This window comes from Macrobrachium nipponense, chromosome 23 (assembly GCF_015104395.2).
Source record: "Macrobrachium nipponense isolate FS-2020 chromosome 23, ASM1510439v2, whole genome shotgun sequence".
In the NCBI taxonomy this organism is placed as follows: domain Eukaryota; kingdom Metazoa; phylum Arthropoda; class Malacostraca; order Decapoda; family Palaemonidae; genus Macrobrachium; species Macrobrachium nipponense.
The window spans coordinates 71467864-71483823 of NC_061090.1; the positions used below are offsets into that span (position 1 = coordinate 71467864).

General features: G+C 34.3%; 1 protein-coding gene, 1 long non-coding RNA gene and 1 pseudogene across 2 annotated transcripts; 1 reads left to right on the plus strand and 2 right to left on the minus strand.

The window, feature by feature from the left end:
* Nucleotides 1-2553: 2553 nt before the first annotated feature.
* Nucleotides 2554-4854, minus strand: LOC135196926 (neuropeptide-like protein 28). The gene is made up of 3 exons (XM_064223769.1): nt 4821-4854; nt 4062-4272; nt 2554-2775 (listed from the first exon to the last, which is right to left on the minus strand). The coding sequence occupies exons 1-3, from the start codon at nt 4833-4835 to the stop codon at nt 2768-2770; spliced, it is 234 nt and encodes a 77-aa protein (XP_064079839.1). The 5' UTR covers nt 4836-4854; the 3' UTR covers nt 2554-2767.
* A 6403-nt stretch (nt 4855-11257) lies between these two features.
* Nucleotides 11258-12081, plus strand: LOC135196936 (uncharacterized). The gene is made up of 2 exons (XR_010310515.1): nt 11258-11458; nt 11790-12081. It is a non-coding gene; the product is annotated as an uncharacterized LOC135196936 (long non-coding RNA).
* Nucleotides 12082-12370: 289 nt separating this feature from the next.
* On the minus strand, nt 12371-13374 carry LOC135198172 (KRAB-A domain-containing protein 2-like; annotated as a pseudogene).
* Between the last annotated feature and the right edge of the window lie 2586 nt (nt 13375-15960).

Consider the following 15960-nt stretch of genomic DNA (forward strand, 5'->3'; position numbering starts at 1 on the left):
AATTTTTCTTTAATACCAGGAGTTCAAAATTTTCTCTTTATATCATGTATTCTGAATTTTCAATTTTACACCATGCATTCTGTTCTTGATCTTGATACCTTGGATCCAAGATTTGCTCTTTGCACCATGACTGCTGGGCAGCACTGCAAACACAATCCAGTCGTATTTTATTATGAATTACAACTATGACATTAATTTTTAACAAGGACGTTTTGGTATAATCAAAATGTGATCTACAAAAATAAAAATTTGTCTACATAAGCCGCAGCCAAAAAGTACCAACCGAACACAGAATGGAAACAAATGACGCTATTCGTCAGTCATTTTGGAAACCATGTTCCCATTGGTTGGGATTTATGACGTCATGCTTTTAGTTTTGATTACACCCACCAGTTGTCTCTACTGTATATAAATACCTATATATATATATATATATATATATATATATATATATATATATATATATATATATATATATATATAAACATCTTATATAGATAAAAGTGAATGTTTGTATGTATGTTTGTAGCTTTGTGCATTATGGAAATCTGAACTGCTTGACTGATCTAGATCAAATTTAGCATAGAGCCACCATTAGACCCACCTTAGAAAAAATGGTAGCTTTTTACACCTGTACCCACTTTCCCTTCCTCGTCTCCATCCCTCGCCCACTTCCCCCGTCTCCCTTCTCCCTTCTCTTTGTAACTTGTAACTTATGCGGTAACCGCTTGACTGATTTAGACCAAATTTTCCCGGCTTACGTATGGAACAAGTGAATTTTATAACCGACGCCGAACATAATCCAAGGCAGAGTCGATCTCTGAACTTGCAGAGCGACTCAGCGGTCCTAGGATTCTTTGAGATAAACTTTATGTATATGGCTCAGAAATGTGTTTACGATCTCAGTCAAGTCCATTCGGATATTATAATTTAACTGGTACGGGACACTGTCATAAAGAGAGAGCTTGTGGTCCTTAAAACATATAAGCTTTTCGGAAACTTTTGAATGAATAATTTATTTAAAATTTTATGGAAGATCCTAGAAGGAAAATAATTACTAGATACGCACTGGAGGAGAAGAGTATTTCATTGTGGAAGAGAGTCCAGCTAGAAGTAAGAGACAGAGTAGGGTAGAGCAAAGCAGATATAGAGTCAAGTTTTTTTTAAATAATGTTAAAACAGCCTTTTTCCTTAGAAACCAGAATATCTACTACTGCTCATTTTGAATTGTGTTATTTTTCATTGTAAAATTAACATTATTGAGGTCATTATTAGCAAAATCCGGGAATCTGTCTACATCGAACACCTGTTTTGATTGGGATAAAAGTGTCGTCAACATAGTTTGAGTAAAATAGAGGCGGAAGGCCAGGGTTCTTTTTTTCCAAAATGCGTATGTAATATATATATATATATATATATATATATATATATATATATATATATATATATATACATATATATATAAAGTGTGTGTATGAATTATATATATATATATATATATATATATATATATATATATATATATATATATACATATATTTTGTGAGTGTGTGAATTTTCATCACATCACCGTAATTCATATACAGGCATTAAGCTACAAATGTCGTTTAATATCCATTTTGCTCTACTCGGGATATAATATATATATATATACATATAATATACTATATATATATATATATATATATATATATATATATATATATATATAATATATATGTGTGTGTGTAAATCAATGGGGACTTTCGTCATTTCATGGGCTCGAACCACTGAATACGAGAGCTCTTGACGTACAGTGATTCCTTAGCCTGTCCTAATATCAAGAGAGGTATAAGTTGGTAACGATTCTCATGTACAAACCCACATTGACCATATATATCCGTTTAGTGCGTTTGTAACAAGTGCATCAACTTAAACCTCTCGTGATAGCCGGATAGACTAAGGCATCACTGTAGGTCGTAACTTCTCGTGATCGGTTGTTCGAGCCCATGAAACATACGTGTTATATAAAAGATGATTTCCGAGTAGAGCGAATGGATATTGAACGGCATTCTTAGCTTAATGCTTTTATATATATATATATATATATATATATATATATATATATATATATATATATATATATATATATATATATATATAGCTAAAGAGATTTATGTTAATAATACTATAAATAAATAAATACACCTCTGAGCTTCTGAATGCCATATAAATGAAAAGGGTATGTATCACAATGGTTACCGTAGTATATCAGACTGGAATTACACTACATATACGTTATATTTATGTATGTTATAATATAAATTACTATAATACATATATATATATATATATATAATATATATATATATATATACATATATATATATATATATATATTATATATATATATATATATAATATATATATATAAATATAATACATATATATAGTTTGTGTTTGTAAGCCCGTATGTTTTTATTGCTGAACATTTTCAGCACTAAATGATTCGTCAAGTTTTAAGGATCCCAAGTAAAACACTATATTCGTTGTAATCTTTATTTTTCCTTTTCAATAGTTCGTGCTATATAACAGAATCATTTTTTATGGACGGAAGCACAGATACGACTAATTAATTCACAGAAATGCAAATTGCTGAAGAAACGAGATGTCTTAAAGGATATAAGACCTTTATCCAAATCTCTTAATGTTTTAACGAAGGATGATTGGTGATCTGGATACATCATCGTTCTCTTCAAAAGGGAAGGAAGGTTCGGCAGAAGTTTCTTCATTTTCCTGAAATGTAAAATAAAAATATAAAGATTTTGCTTCCCTGACACATGCATAGGAGGTTGCTTAAGAATTTCGTTTCAATCAATGTAATAAGGTCATTTTTAGCTAACTTGAGATATGTGAGTCAATGTGTATGTCATGATATATATATATATATATATATATATATATATATATATATATATATATATATATATATATGTATATATATATTATGTGTGCATACATGTACATATTTATATTTATATATATATTATATATATATACATATATATACATATATATATATATATATATGAATAATTATCACATCACCGTGATTCATATAGATCATTCGAGCTACAAATGTCCTTTAATATCTAATTCACTCTACCTCGGAACTGATGCATTTTCATATATGTACCGAAGAGAAATTTTTAGTTGATAATAATTTCGTCCCCTCATGGGATCGAACCACCGTCCAGTGGACGGGAACGAAATCAGGAACGGCCAGTGACGTTATCCAGTCGGCCAACAGGGAGGCTATAAGTTTATATCGATTCTGGCCTTACAAATTCACCGTCGACCTCGGTGTTTTCGTAATTAGAATCGATATGAAACCCCCTCTACCATGTTAGCCAATTAGAACATTTGACCCACTGGCCGTTCCTGATTTCGTTCCCGTCCACTGGACGGTGGTTTGATCTCATGAGGGGATGAAATAATTATCAACTAAAAATTCCCCTTCGGTACACATATGAAAATATATCAATTCCAAGGTAGAGTGAATTAGATATTAAAGGACATTTTTAGCTCGAATGATCTATATGAATCACGGTGATGTGATAATTATTCATTACAAGGCTACGTGGGTCAAAACGTTCTAATTGGCCAACATGGTAGAGGGGGTTTCATATCGATTCTAATTACGAAAACACCGAGGTCGACGGTGAATTTATAAGGCCAGAATCGATATAAACTTATAGCCTCCCTGTTGGCCGACTGGATAACGTCACTGGCCGTTCCTGATTTCGTTCCCGTCCACTGGACGGTGGTTCGATCCCATGAGGGGACGAAATTATTATCAACAAAAAATTCCCCTTCGGTACATATATGAAAATAAATCAATTCCGAGGTAGAGCGAATTAGATATTAAAGGACATTTGTAGCTCGAATGATATATATATATATATATATATATATATTATATATATATATATATATATATATATATATATATATATATATATATCACCCAACCTTCTCAAATGAAACCTGGGCCCTAATAATTTTAGTACAAAAGCTCTTACCATAGCCTGACCATCCATAGCCACCATAACCACCATGACCACCATAACCTCCGTAGCCACCATAACCGCCATATCCACCATGACCAAAGCCGCCGAATCCACCGAAACCGCCATATCCGCCGTAGCCGTAGCCTGGTTCCGGTTCCGGTTCGGGCACTGGGCCAGCCAAGGTCATGGCGACGACACAGGTCAGGAGGAGGGCAAAGAACACCTGAGGGCAAAAAGGACATACGTCTATGCGAAGAAGAGAAACTAATATGAGGTCAACTTTTAAAATAAAGGTAATACAGAACATAACTGTTTTAGGAATATTTGGGTGCTTCATAATCCATGCTTCAAATATTCATTATTTATTCATTATATATTTTTGTGTAATATATATATATATATATATATATATATATATATTTAATATATATACTATATATATAATATATATATTAATATATACATATATATATATGTATATATATAAATGTATATATATTATATATATAAATATATATATATATATATATATATATATATATATCACTTGTAATATTATTTGTTGACTTACTATTACTGTGTACGAATACAATCAAAATGACCAATACTCTTCTACATTTCTTCTCTTTACATTATGAGTTTGAAATATAAATCTAAACACTTTCCGTAAAGCAAAATAAATTAAATAATCAATTATAAGACTAATTCTTGTCAGATGAAAGCTCTCCAATAAATTTTGCAACGACAGATGACACGAGAAGTCAAACCCACCACTTTGGACACCATCTTGAGAACTGTAGCTTTGCTCTGTCAGAAGCTGAACTGTGTCATCTGGGAGAACGCCAGCTCTTTTATACTGCCAGTTGCAAGGCTTGTTTGATTTAAAAAATAATAACCTGAAAGTCTGATACATTTGTCAAATTTCCCCTTTTTTTAAATGCTCTTCATGAAGTTTTATTTTCATTTTTATTTCTTTTTTTATATTCGAAAGTCGTCAATGCAAAGGAATTCCAATGCTGAATGAAATGATGTAAAATAACATATTAAAAGATTTTCCGGTTTCAGTATCTTAGCTTTATTTTCTAATTCTTTCTACAAAAGCACATTTTTTCCCAGCATTACGGTCAGTATCCATTGTTTTAACTCAATTCTTTTTACTGATATGTGGTTAGTTTAATGATTTACTTTCTTCATTTACACTTCTACTTATATACTTTATATATACTATATATATATATATATATATATATATATATATATATATATATATTTTATATTTATATATATATATGTATATATGCATATATATATATATATATATATATATATATATATATATATATATTGTGTATATGTATATATATATATATATATATATATATATATATATATATATATATATAAAATTTTATTACAAAGCTGCATATTACAAACTGATTACAAATTGACACAAAAGGTTTGTATTAATGCATGGCGACTTTTGAATTTTAGACATGACATCATTGGGGTGCTGAATTTCTGTTGGTTGGCAGGTCTCATCCTCTCGCTGGTGGTCTGGTCGTTAGCATGGGCATTCCTGGGTCACTTCCTATACCACGGCTTCCCGAAATGGGCATGGGCAAGGGCCGATAGTCTCCATTTGCTTAGTTGTTGGTATATAGTCGTTCCCAAGGGTGTTCCGCTGCTCGCGTCTCCTTTCAGATTCCCCGTAGAGGGTTAGTGCCGTCAGTGCACCTCATTCTTTGAGGCGTCCCTTCGCCCCTAGCTGCAATTACTTTCATTCCTTTTACTGTACCTCCGTTCAATTTCTCTCTTCCATCTTACTGTCCGCCCTGTCAACAATTGTTTCATAGTGCAACTGCTAGGTTTTCCTCCTGTTACACCTTTCAAACCTTTTACTGTCAATTGCTGTTTCAGAGCTGGATGGCCTCAGTTGGCCCAGTGCCTGGCATAATGCCAAATCTATATAAAACATTTCAAATTCTGACGAATGTCCCTTAGTTTCTTTAAAGAAGGAAGGTCGAAATCTAGTGTTCCTCTATATATGTAACCCAGTCTATTGTTGATTTATGCTCACAGCCTCTGCTGTTTAGAATCTGTGGAACCGGGCTACTCTATAAACGATCTCTGTCCTTGCCAATAATTGTTCTAGAATTGTTAACGGTCGTGGTCGTGTACGTAATGATACAATATTGCCCCTCGGTTTGTGTGAGCTGGTAATCTACTGCATCGATTGTAGTGTTGTCCCCCATGTAGTCATTGTTAACTGCTTGACATGTCCCTTCAATACATGTAGATTTGTATTCTACATTGGTCGACTCCCACGTCTCTCTATGGGGCCATGTTATTTCACATTACATGGGTGCCGACTAGGTGATATGGCTCGGTCACACATTTGTGATTCAAGGACGCACAGTGAGTCACTGCCGAAATTTTGCTAATCAAAGCGTTATTACGCTGTAATTACGACCTAATAGCCAACAATCGCCATGAATCGTTACCGCGTCGCCAAGTTTGGCGTTCTGCGCCAAGTGATGGCGGATGTTTTAAACTGCTTAAAACATACACGAATGTTGGTGATGATTCCCAAAACCAGCCATTAAACGACATGCGCATCCTTGAATCGTAAATATGCGACCGAGCCTATACTCTCATCAGGATTCATAGGTGTTGTGCTGCTGGCAATCATCCTCTTTTTGGTCTTGACCTCATCCTTGAACTGGCTGTGATGTGCCTCTTTGAAATACAGGAATCAATCCTTTGCCCATGCTCTATGCTGCCAGCCGAGGCACACGACACATCCTGCAGAGCACCAGGAATACCCATGCCTGCTGCACAGGCCACCAGGAAGATAATGAGATCTGCTGACCAATATAAATTCAGCCCCATAATGACAGGTTTAAAATTCAAGTCTGCTTGCAATGATAAATAAGTAAATAAGTGCCAAAGTTTCTTCGGCGCAATCAAGTTTTCTGTCTGGTGGTGGCCTCAGCCCATAAAACTTAGCCGCAGCTCATGAAACTCAGCCACGGTCCGGTGGTGGCCTATGTTGTTAGCACCTATGATGCTGTCAGAAGTACGATTATGGTTAACTTTAACCTTAAGAAAAATAAAAACTACAGAGGCTAGAGGACTAAAATTTAGTATGTTTGATGATTTGAGGGTGGATGATCAACACACCAATTTACAGCCCTCTGTCCTCAGTAATTTTTAAGATCTGAGGGTGGACAGACACAGCTGGCACAATAGTTTTCTTTTACAGAAACTTTACCTTGTATAACATTTTATAATCCAGTCCTTAAGACGCTACCAAGAGGTGGGGGAAACAGTCCGCCGGCTATAAAAAGTAAATGGAAAGAATATCATATATATATATATATATATATATATGTATATATATATATATATATATATATATATATATATATATATATAGACAGATAGATAGATAGATAGATATATATATATATATATATATATATATATATATATATATATATATATATATATATAATATATAGACTATGTATATATATATATATAGATATATATATATATATATATATATATATATATATATATTATATATATATATATATATAGATATTATATCATATATATATAGATATATATATATATATCTATACATATATAGATATATATATATATATGTATATATATGAATGTCTATTACTGTAATACAACAGTTGCAACCATATATTTCCAGCGCTTCCTTTTGTGCCTTTGTTCACTGGTAAAATATGGAAAGATGTTGGGTTACAAGAGTATATATACACAAAGTATAAGTAGGTGTGGCAGTAAGTCTCTGTTGGTAATACAAGTGACCGTTGACCCAGGAACGATGGAAATAAACTATTCCCTTGTGTTTATCGCCACATTAACTCCCGTCTGGCGACACGACCGGTGGACGTATTTTCTGGACCACCTGCTTGAGAAGAGGTCTAAGAATTAACTCGTCAATTTCATTTGATTTCCAATGTCCTCCTGACAGGTTCCTACTGTTGGTCTGATTGATGATAGCAGATTCCAGCAGATTCCTACTGTACGGACAGCTACTTTTGAAAACCAGCTCCTCCGCACTTGAGTTTATATGGTCTTTGTCCCTGATATGCAGGAAAATCCCCGAGCTCCTTGAAGCATATCACACTGATCTTTTGTGTTGAATTAATCTTTGCGAGATGGATCTAGACCGTCTCCCCCACGTAAATCTCATCAAAATTCCTGCACGGTATCTTGTAAACTCCGGCTTCTTCTCCTGTTTTATTTAATTAAGCATTAAGTATACGCTAAAGGGAGAAATCCCGATGGATTTGGAATAATGGAAAATGAAAGGATTATTGGACCTGAGGTGTTCTGTAGCTTTTTGGATGTTTTCATCTTACGGAAGTATTATGTTGTTGTTAGAATATATTTGTCAGTTGTGAATGGGAGCTCTGTGGTATATTGTATTTGCCTTATTAGTAACCTTCTCGATAATGAACGGTGCAGTGGTGGGCCAACTTTTCAGACCTCGGGCCGCATCAGTGGGCCATGAAAAGTCAAAGGGCTGTGCACCTTTTAAAATTGGGTGGTGCTCTTTAAGATAACAGAATATAAAAAAGCAAACAAATTCAGAATCCGGCACAAGCAGTTTAATGGGAAAAAATGTTTCTGGACACAGTTCTGCTTCATAATTCGTGTAAAGTCTTGCACATGGTTTCTGGTAGAAACTCTCATCGCTGCATTTAAGTTTGTGTCTGACAACATGCACCTGTTTTTGGACTTATTTGTCATCCTGCAGAAAAAAATAAATTCCCACAGGTGTAACTGGAACCAAAAATAGGTAATAATCTGGGAGCAAAATTTCTTAGACCTGAAACACATTGAACTGAGAGTGATTTGTAAAACTCCACTAATGATAGGGTGTGATACATTTCTTTCAGTGAATGATCAGATTGAATGTGTAACAATTAAAGCTGCAATTCATCACTCACTGAAATTTTTTTTTCTTTTTTTTCTTTTTGTTTTTGCCGCAGCCTTCCGCGGGCCGCATGCGGCCATGGGCCGTAGTTTGCCCGCCACTGGTATGGTGTGTAAGAGAAGTTGCATTAGGTGTTGGCGGATCGTGTTGAGTTCTTTATCTACGTACCCCCCTGAGGTATAGGTTTCACCCGACCATGATCTTTACGGAAACATCGTGGTAGCTTAAGAAATGAATATAAGAAACAGCGAAAGTGGGTTTCCTGTAAACTGTGAAAGCATATCTGTTCTGTCCTCTTATGATTTGTACACCTAGGAACGGCAATTTTACGTCTTTTTCCCATTCTGTTTTAAATTTTATGGTCGGAATTAGCGAATTTAATCTATTTTTGAAAAATTCACAGCTATTATCACAAGTAAGTACAAATATCATCGACGTATCTAAGCCAAATCACATTGCGGGGTTCGATAAACGACCCCGTAGGGGGTTAGTGCCGTCAGTGAACCTCATGCAGTGCAGTGTAGGCATTACTGAAGGTTCTTTGCAGCGTGCTTTCGGCCCCTAGCTGCAACTACCTTCGTTCCTTTTACTGTACCTTCTCTCATATTCACTTTCTTCATCTTACTTTCCACGCTCTCCTACTTACTGCTTGATTTATAGTGCAACTGCTTTGAGGTTTTCCTCCTGTTATACCCTCCAAACCTTTTACTGGCAATATCCATTTCAGCACTGAATGACCTCATAGGTCCCAGTACTTGGAATTTTTGGCCTAAATTCTATATTTAACTCAACTCGATAGACGACAAAATTTCCGTTTCGAAATATTCCATGTATAGGTTTGCTAGAATGGGGGATGGCTGCCTATATTAAAGCAAAATTTGTGTTGGTAAAATTTACCATTGAAAGAAAACACGTTGTTAGTCACGCATAGATTGATTAGTTTTAGTGTTTTATCAGTGCCAAGAGGAAAATGGTCTTCATATGGTTGTAACTTCCTCTTTAGAACTTCCTCTTTAGAAAGGACAACACGTCGGTGTACAGCCAACAACGGTCACCTGTATACCAACAGAGACTTATATATGCTTTGTATATATATATATATATATATATAATATATATATAGATATATATATATATATATATATATATATATATATATATATATATACTCCTGGAATCTATCATCTGTGCATATTTAACCAGTGAATAGGGCCACAGAAGGAAGTGCTCGAAATGTATGGTTGTAACGTTCAAGTAGTGTTTTATTGACTTTTATCTTCATGTAGATATATATATATATATATATATATATATATATATATATATATATATTATGTGTGTGTGTTATAATATATATGTTGTGTGTACATATATTAGCATATGGTATATGATATATTTATATACATACTTGTGAGTGTACTTGTAAGTATATATACACAGATGAGAAGTGTAAATGAAGGAAGGAACCTTTTTTTAACTAACCAGATAAGTGAGAGACAATGAAATCAAAATAATTAGTAATAACGGTAACAGGGAAATATAAAATCTGTGCTTTCGTGGAAAAAACTATTTGGAAATCAAAGGCTAGACACTGAAATCACAATATCGTTTATTTCTTGTTTTATATATTTCATTCAGCATTAAAATTCCTTTGCGTTGACGACTTTCGATAAAAATAAAAGTTATACAGAAATTTTGCGAATATATCAGACTTTCAGGGCTAAACATTTTTTTTTTTAAATAGAACTTGCCTTGAAATCAGCAGTATAAAAGAGCTGACGTTCTCCCAGATGACACAGTTCAGCTTCTGACGCAGAACAAAGCTACAGTTCTCAAGATGGTGTCCAAAGTGGTGAGTTTGATTGGCCTTTTTCTCTGTCGTTGCAAAAATTAGAGGAAAACTTTTATCTGACTAAACTTGCGAGTTTGGTTGATTACTTAACGTATTTTGCTTTACGGAAAGTATTGAACGAATTGCATTTTAAAAATTCATCATTCAAAAAGAAAAGAAAATCAATATAAGTCTTTTGAATCTATTCACACAAAAAATTAAAACTAGAAAAATAATATAATTAATAATGAAGCACTTAACTCTGATTAACCCCTCTCTCTCTCTCTCTCTCTCTCTCTCTCTCTCTCTCTCTCTCTGTGTTCGTTTTTCCAGAATTCATGAATACTTTCGATACGAAAACCGAATATGCCCTTTTGCCCTCAGGTGTTGCTTTGCCCTCCTCGCTGACCTGTGTCGTCGCCATGACCTTGGCTGGCCCAGTGGCCGAACCGGAACCGGAACCAGGCTACGGCTACGGCAGATATGGCGGTTTCGGTGGATTCGGCGGCTTTGGTCATGGTGGATATGGCGGTTATGGTGGCTACGGAGGTTATGGTGGTCATGGTGGCTATGGTGGCTACGGATGGTCAGGCTATGGTAAGAGCATTTGTACTGAAATAATAGGTCCATGTTTCATTTAAAAAGGGCAAATATGCGTATGTATGTATGTATATATATATATATATATATATTATATATATATATATATATATATTATATATTATACACTAATTGATATATGTAAAGCTATCTAAAATTTACTTTATTACTTTTGTAAAATGAAACTAGTTAAGGAACCTAATCAATATATATATATATATATATATATATATATAAGATATATATATAGTACACATATGTATATATATATATATATATATATTATTATTATTAACATATAATTTTATGCTTTTATTTCACATTTCAGGAAAATAAAGAACCGTCTAGCAACCCTTCTTCCCCAGTGAAGGGGACGATGAGAACAGCAGATCATCGTTCATCCTTCATCACCATCTCTGACTAATTCGGATAAAGGACATAAGGTCACATCCTCAAACTTCTTCTCATTTCTTTAATAATAATAATTACATCTTCGAATTCGTAATCTCGGATGCTAAAAAGGTCATCTTTATGTAAAAAATATCAATGTTTCTGTCCATTAAAAGAGATTCCGTGATAACATGAAGCTATAAAAAAGGAAAAATAAAGATGACAATGAATGCAGTGCTCTATTTGACATCCTAAAAGCATGAGGTGCCATTCAGCGCCTAAAATACTAGACTATAATGTATATATGTTACGCTCATTATTGAAAATTGCCGATTATTGAAAATCGGCAAAAAATTGCCTATTTTTAAATCAGCAAGGGCCCTGCCTAATATTGAAAATTTTCAATAATGTGCAAAATAAATATGTTCTCTTTTATTTTATAGTAGGCAACACGTTTTTGCTGAATATTGATAACGTTGCCGAATATTGAAAATATTGTAACTTAAGTGTTTCAAACAATCAGTATTCAATTTTGACAGCTGGAAGGTCCATTCTAAGCTCAGGAAGATTTGTTGAAGAAAGACCAACTGACGGTTCTTCTCCAAAGGTGGCCTTAAATGGTGTATGTTTCGTTGTCTCATGCTTCGAGATATTTACTTGCCACTGAACAAATTTTAAGCCAATACTCCATTTCTTGGAATTATTCTCTCGCATCCATATCTTCAATTTATCCTGGATTACACCATTGAGTCGCTCCACTGCTCCTTGGCTTTGGGGATGCCTTGGCCGACCTGTCACTAGCTGCAATTGTGGCCAAAGTGTTGATAATTCGGATATCACAGAATTCACAAATTCCCTACCGTTGTCACTTTGCAGTACTGCGGGAGCACCGAATGTTAAAAACACAGGTAGAAGTGTCTTCTGCTCTTAGATTTAAGGGGGCTTAACACACAAAATTTGGTAAAATGATTAACGTAAGTTAGGATGTATTTATAATTCCCGTCAGGAAGTGACTGAAAATTTATTAGATCAATTTGGCACCTCGATAAAAATGAGTGGCTTCTAATTGGTTTCACGACATGCCCTTTTGGTTGCTTCCGACTCTTTTTTAAATGACACTCTACACAAAAGTTAATAAACAGGTTACAATATTCCATAGTTATGTTAGACAATTTCTTTTTAACTTCAAATAAAGTTTTCTTCTCGACACCATGAACAAATTTATGTGCCTTTTCTATTGCACCATACACTTTCTCAAACGCTGCTACGTATTTATAATGTTCTTCCCCCTCTGTTCTTTTCTTTATCAAACATTCCGTTCCACCAACCTTAAGAATCTCATATCTTGAACGATAGTTATAATCAATAGTGGTGATAGCATCACTTTCTAGATCCTTTGATAACCTTGATATAATATCTTTCACTTTTTCAAGCGAGAACAGTCTTGTGTTCTTCCCTTTTCCTTCAACGATGGTCCGTAACCTTGCCTCGAAATTTTCTTTTACTTCCATCACTGAAGCCATGAGGATTATACGATATTCGCCAAGAACTGTTGTAAAGAATGAAAAGAATTCCGTAACTAATCTACATATTTGTCGAGAGAATTATCATGAGTACAGTATGTTTCACTTCACACCTTCACTCCTATTTACAAGTTGATAACAATTGTTGGTGATAGTAACAAGGCATTAGGCTACTAAAACTTACTTATAAATGGCCAAACTGCCATTAACAAAAGAGATTAGAATAGGATAAAAACAAAACATTAAAAGTTAAAATAGTGTCAACATATTATATTCTATTCACAAAACTTTCTTCACCATTAATTACAGATGGTATAGTAGTCGATTTATCAATATTCGGCAAAATGGTCTTGCGAGTTTTGAAACCCTGCTGATTTTAAATACTAGGCAAGAAAAATTGCTCATTTTACATAATCGGCAAATCGCTTGCTCATTCTCATAATAGGCATTTCTATTCTCGATTTTCAATAATCGGCAATTTCACCAATGAGCGTAACATATATATATACTAATATATAGATAGAGATATATATTATAATATATATATAATATATATAATATATGTATTATAATTAATACAAACAAATATATATATATATATATATATAGTTATAGATATTAATATGTATTCATATAATATAATATATATATAAAGCTATCTATATTTATTATATATATTATATAGATGTAATCTATATCATATTATATACGATGATTGGGAGGAATTAACTTTTTCATGAAATGTTCAGAAATAAAAAAGCAGTAAGAGAGAGAGAGAGAGAGAGAGAGAGAGAGAGAGAGAGAGAGAGAGAGAGAGAATTTGATTAAATCGTTCGTGAATCTTAGAAAAATAACGAGCAGACATCAAAACTGTCTAACAGACATACGGAGAGAGAGAGAGCGAGAGAGAGAGAGAGACTCGCAAGCTATCCAATGTTGCAAAATTGCACAAAACACCCTTGCCTTACAAACGCCATTTTTGCCAGTCTTAAGCAGCAAAGTAAATCAGTAACTGATTTCTAAAATATGACCTCGAGATTAGAATCCCAAGATTCCTTATAAAATGGCCCATTCCCCCCCCCCCCCCCCCCTCCCCCCCCCCCCCCCCCCCTCCCCCCCCCCCCCCCCCCCCCCATCCCTTTGCTGCTATCACTTACATCATAAGGCTTTCTTACCCTTGGCTGGGAGAAAGAAAGAATAGATATCACTTGAAGAAGAATAGTTTTAATGCAAGGACGTGGTCAAAGATCTGTGATTCAACTGGTGATAAGACTCACGGTTTAGCCCTACTTATAGAGTACTTATAAAAAGTGTTAAGTTGGGGATAGAGCTAAAGAACACCAAAGCTGGTCTAGCTACTAAATCATTCCTCTTTCAAGACTCAGTACTTAGAATAATATCTGTCTTTATACAACACAAATCTCAAAAGGAGTTATTCCATAACTATCAGTAAGATTATAGAAGAAGCTTAGACAGTCTTTAAACCAGTGGCTATACTGAAGATGTTTAGACATCAATAGCACTAGTCATAGGCCTAAACAGTCATAGGCTTAAGTGGCTATGCTATAAATGGTTAGACTGCAATGGCAACAGCCATAGACCTAAACAGTTATAGGCTTAAGTGGCTATACTACAGATGTTTAAAATTCAATATCTCCTGCCATTACGCTTACACAGTCATAGGCTAAAGTGGCTATACTGTAGAAGTTTAAACTGCAATTGCAACTGCCATAGACCTAAACTAGACACCAGGAAGTTACCTTCCTTGGATGCAAAAGAGTATTTGACCACCAGTATTACTGTTCATAACATTTACCAATTCTTATGAAAGAGGTCAAATGGGTACCAACTCGAGAGGTAGGTTCCTAAAAACTACATTTACTGCGCCAATATAGTACTAAACAAGCAAACATCAAAATTGCCTAAGAGAGAGAGAGAGAGAGATCTCGCTGTCATCAGAAGTGAGTGAGTTTAGGATACTAGCTAACGTAGACGCATTCATTCGAATTATTGACGAAATTTAAGATGAAATGTTAGTATATCACGAGAGATGCTGGATATATTTTTCTTCTATACATTAGCAGTGTCTTAACTGGTCTAACAAAGGAATTAAGTAACTGAAAGTTGTTGAATGTGGTGGGTCGTAGCCAGTGCACTAAGGCTTGCAACCTCATCCTATAAAGTTGGAAGTAAGACATTTAACTATATATATATATATATATATATATATATATATATATATATATATATATATATATATATATATATATATATCATTCGAGCTACAAATGTCCTTTAATATCTAATTCGCTCTACCTCGGAATTGATATATTTTCATATATGTACCGAGGGGGAATTTTTTAGTTGATAATAATTTCGTCCCCCCATGGGATTGAACCACCCTCCAGTTGGACGGGGAACGAAATCAGGAATGGACAGTGACGCTACCGAATCTGCTATCAGAGGGGCTATAAGTTTATATCGATTCTGACCATTACAAATCACCGCCGATCTCGGTGTATTCGCAATTAGAATCGATATGAAACCCCCTCCACCATGCTAGCCGATTCGAGCGTTTGACCCACG